At 38.9% G+C, this 4,364-nt stretch overlaps 1 protein-coding gene across 1 annotated transcript; it reads right to left on the bottom strand.

Annotated features, from left to right (window-relative positions):
• Positions 1-232: 232 nt before the first annotated feature.
• LOC145120647 (putative serine/threonine-protein kinase PBL28) lies at positions 233-2,318 on the bottom strand. Its single transcript, XM_079056451.1, has 2 exons — positions 1,269-2,318; positions 233-1,100 (listed from the first exon to the last, which is right to left on the bottom strand). Exons 1-2 carry the CDS (start codon positions 2,178-2,180, stop codon positions 555-557), a joined length of 1,458 nt encoding a protein of 485 aa, XP_078912577.1. The 5' UTR covers positions 2,181-2,318; the 3' UTR covers positions 233-554.
• Between the last annotated feature and the right edge of the window lie 2,046 nt (positions 2,319-4,364).

Raw genomic sequence — 4,364 nt, 5'->3', positions numbered from 1 at the left:
AGTTTGTTTTTGTTACGCGCTTGGTCCCTGTCTTACCTAAAAAAACTATTTTTCCCTTGATTTTTTAATTTATTTAAATAAGGTGGGGTATGTAAGGTAAGGTAAAGTGAGGTGGAAGTGGGGTTGAGGGTGTGTTTATTTACATAAATTAAAAAATCAAGGGCAAAATAGTCTTTTTAGGTAAGACAGAGACTAAGCGTGCAACAAAAACAACAAGTAGAGACTTTCCGAGTTAAAAAAATAAGTTAGGGACCAAACATGCAAATTACCCCAAACCATAGGGACCATTCGTGTAATTTAATCTTAAAAAAAATACCTACAACAAACATCCAAAACCCTTCGTAACTCTAAAAACATCCGAAACCCTTCACAACTCTATCCCTACACATGTGAAGGATAGTTGAGCCTTAAGTTTAAAATGACCAATTGTCATGCGTAAACGTATGAAGGATAGTTGAGCTTGTCAAATAACTGGGCTATGTGATGTAGAATGACAAAAGCCCGTCAAGGGCGTGAAATGATGACGCTTGGCTACACAAATAACTACGAACAGACTATATAGAACTCCAATCGATTTCATACGACGGGAATTTCTCCAGTCCAAACAAAGAGCCGCCCTCCTCCGTGAACGTCAGATCCGCCAGGTCCGAAGACTGCGAAGACCAGTCAGATCCGTCACTTGCCGAGCCGTCGTCTATCTCGACACCCGACTTCTCTTGCCCTCCGCCCAAACCGTCTCCCGTTGAATGTCGTGAACGTTTCTTTTTACCGCCGTCGATGCTCTCCCCCTCCGCTAATCTTCGGGAAATCGCTTCCAGCTTAGCGTAGACGGAGGAGTGAAGCGGCTTGTAGTCGCCGAACTCGCCGCTGATGTGAGAGCCGTTATGAAATAAGTTAGGAAAGTTGAGTCGCGCGTGATCACCACGCAGCTTGTACGCAGCTGTATCGTAAGCCAGCGCAGCTTCCTCAGCTGTATCAAATGTACCCAACCAAATCCGGGTCCGGGTCCTGGGTATACAGATTTGCGCGACCCATTTTCCCGATTGCCTTCGCGTCGCTCCCCTGTAAAGCTTCTTGGGTTTCCGGGGCAACCCGGGTTGCTGTATGATTAATCAAAGTTGTTAAAATTGTAAAACATCGTAAATCATTTACTTGCTGCAGAACTACGAAGCAAAAATTAAATAAATTTTCATTTTGAGTGCGATGTTTCTCTCTTTTCCAGAGATTATTTCAAAAAAATTAGTAAAACAGAATGAGCCACAACTTACTTGATATTCAAGGGCACTTTCAAGTATTTTGATGACGTCTGACATCAATGGGCGTTCTTCCAAGTCTCTCTTCAAACATTGATAAGCTATTGTGGCAAACGTATGCAAAGATTTAGGATTTATTTCATCCTTTATACTACTATAAATAATTTCGTTTATTTTGTCTTGTACATAGTATCTTCTTACCAATCCTATTAGAGATTGATGAATGCCTTCCTTGTTGCTTATACACAGCCTCCCACACAACACTTCAAACAACACCACACCGAAAGAATAAACATCTGATTCTTTTGTTAACAAACCAGTTTCAACATATACGGGATCAATATACCCGATGGTGCCTACAGTGTTGGAGACAAGGAATGAGTATTTCTGGTTGGCAGGACCAAATTTGGATAGACCCAGGTCTGAGATCTTAGCATCCCAGTTTTCATCTAATAGGATATTGGAACTCTTTATATCACGATGCAGTACTCTTTGTTGTGTCCCACTAGGTTTGTGAAGGTATGCTAGGCCACGAGCCGCCCCGATGCAAATCTTAAGTCTTCTGATCCATGATAGATCATCTTTGTTGAGATACATGTCGAGACTACCCTTCGATGCGTACTCATAGACGAGGATCTTTTCGTTACTTTCGTCACAAAACCCTAACAGAGAAACAATATTTTGATGCTTGTGAAGAGAAAGCATAAAGATCTCCTTCCAAAACTCCGGGTTTCCTTGTCCAAATCTCGGATCTAATCGCTTTAAAGCAACAATACTCTGACCCTTGGAATGGACAAGCTCTCCCTTGTATACTTTTCCGAATCCTCCTCTTCCAATGCAATTGTCATCAGCAAAGTTGTTGGTTGCTGATTTTATGGCTTCCAAGTGTATCTTGAGGTGTTCAAAATGTTTTGTGAGATGCATCATTTTGATGGTAGTAATAATCTAGGAAACGAAGTTAAGATGTTTGGAAGAATTGTAGCTTAAAACCATAAATCAACTGATATTATATGGATTAACAACACACAAGCAAGTAAGCATCGGATTGTTAAAGGGGATGATTATAGTCAACGTTGTTATTTTTCAAAGTGCTATATAGCTGTCTTTAGTTTTTTAGATCAATAATTGCATTAGTACCAATAAAAAAACACCAAAAGACTTTGAATATTGTAAATTTGTTAATACGTGAAGGGTCTTATATATTGATAAAAACCTAAAAAGAATAAATAAATAAAACACTTGTATATGTTTACTATATTTATGCTTTATACTGCGGGGAGTTGCCTCGGTATTCGGTAAGGGACTCGGCAAAGCCGACGTAGCTCGGGAAACAGCCACCCACGAGCTCTGGGATACTTCTCTCCTCCTTCAAAGCTAATCAATGGTTATTTTTTTTTTTCAAACAAAAACAACTGTAAATGCCTACTAAATCATAACCTTTTACATCATACCAATACTATCATTCTCTCAATATTACTCAAAATGTTTTCTTGGTCTTCATCTTCATCTTTCTCAATAATTAACTTTGTAATAGAAGCTATGATGGGAGTCGCTAAAATGTTGGAGGGAACGATCAGCCATTTAAGCAATACGCAAGCCAAAAGTGCAAGGCGTAAAAAAAGAAATATATTCAAAGAGATCGTTAAAATGCCCACCATCGTGCATGATTACTTTGACGAACATGCGATTTTTTAGGGGTATTTTTTTCGACCACCCATCCGAATGCACAAATCTCTATTTCCACATATTGTTGAAGACTTGACTACAACTTGTCCATATTTCTAGCAACATTATGACGTACGAGGTTCTTTTTACGTACCGCTAGAGAAAGTCTCCATAAATTTTGCAAATATGTTCGCAGGCTGGATGGTCCACGATATTTACGTAAGCTCACTTACAATGACATCCATCAATTATATGGTCATCATGAAAGCGTACATGGTTTTTTCGATTGCCTTAACTGGTCATAGGGAAATTACTCGAATGCACACCACGGTCAATATACACGAGAAATTTATGGTTACCCGACGGCCATACATGAAGTACTCACATCACATGATTTGTGGATATGACATATCTTTTTTGGTGCTCTATATTCCTTCAATGACATTAACGTTCTTAACATGTCAACGATATTCAACAACATCTACGACATAACTACACCATCTTCTTCATTCGAGGTACATGAAAAATGTATACGAATGCGTATTATCTTGTCGAGAGTGTTCTTTATATGTTAAAAAAATTTCATTCCCCACTGCTAATAAAAGGAAAAAAAAATTAAGAAAACTTAGGAAAGAGCGAGGAAGGATGTAGAATGAGCCTTTGAAGCCCTAAGAAAACATTGGAAGATTCTAAAAAACCTGACGCTTTTTGTTGACGAGAACAAACTTACATATAGATAATGTATACATGTATCGTATTACATAATATAATTTTAGAAGATGGAGCAACGATATGTGAGTACGATGAAAGTATAATCGTTCTATAGACACAACCATTGAGATTGGTGGGGAAAAGTACATGGATCGCAGAGCGGGGATATGTAATGTTGAAGTCCATTACAATCTTTGTAGCGACTTGTGGAACGTATTTGGACCGATGACCATATTGACTTGAACGTGGAACCCGTAGACGATTCGGAAGGCAAAATTTCGGACCAAGACTTAATGTAATTTTTATTATGGGGAAATGACATTGTAGCCCTACAATATTTCTGATATTGGTCTAATCAATCCCTAAACTTTTTTTTTTAGTGCTTTATGAGGGTATAAAGTCGGTAGTGACCTGATTTTTTAGTCACCTTCACCTAAAACAACTAGTATAATATCTCACCGGTACAATTAAAGCACATGTGGCACCCATTTGTCAAGAGCATTCAATGCGATCCTTGCACCTCTATCACAGTGTTGTGATAAAAATTCAATAACTTCATCACTCATATTGATGGCTCTCCAAACACTCTGGGCTAAAACGATACTGGGATCATCTGTAGCTCGCTTAAGGATAGTGAAAACATGTTGGGGTTGAAGGGGATTAAGGCTGAGGACTCTACAACGAGTTAACAATGGCGTTATCAGATGAAAGGAAGGGTTTTCGATGGTGGCGCCG

Source organism: Lactuca virosa, chromosome 6 (assembly GCF_052849685.1).
Source record: "Lactuca virosa cultivar CGN04683 chromosome 6, Lactuca_virosa_CGN04683_v6, whole genome shotgun sequence".
NCBI lineage: Eukaryota > Viridiplantae > Streptophyta > Magnoliopsida > Asterales > Asteraceae > Lactuca > Lactuca virosa.
This window is presented reverse-complemented; position numbering and strand designations above follow the sequence as displayed.

Coding starts and splice junctions, on each gene's coding strand:
- LOC145120647 (XM_079056451.1), bottom strand. CDS start 2,180: ATGATGCATCTCACAAAACATTTTGAACACCTCAAGATACACTTGGAA. Junction 1,101..1,268: donor AAAGTGCCCTTGAATATCAA/GTAAGTTGTGGC, acceptor TTAATCATACAG/CAACCCGGGTTGCCCCGGAA.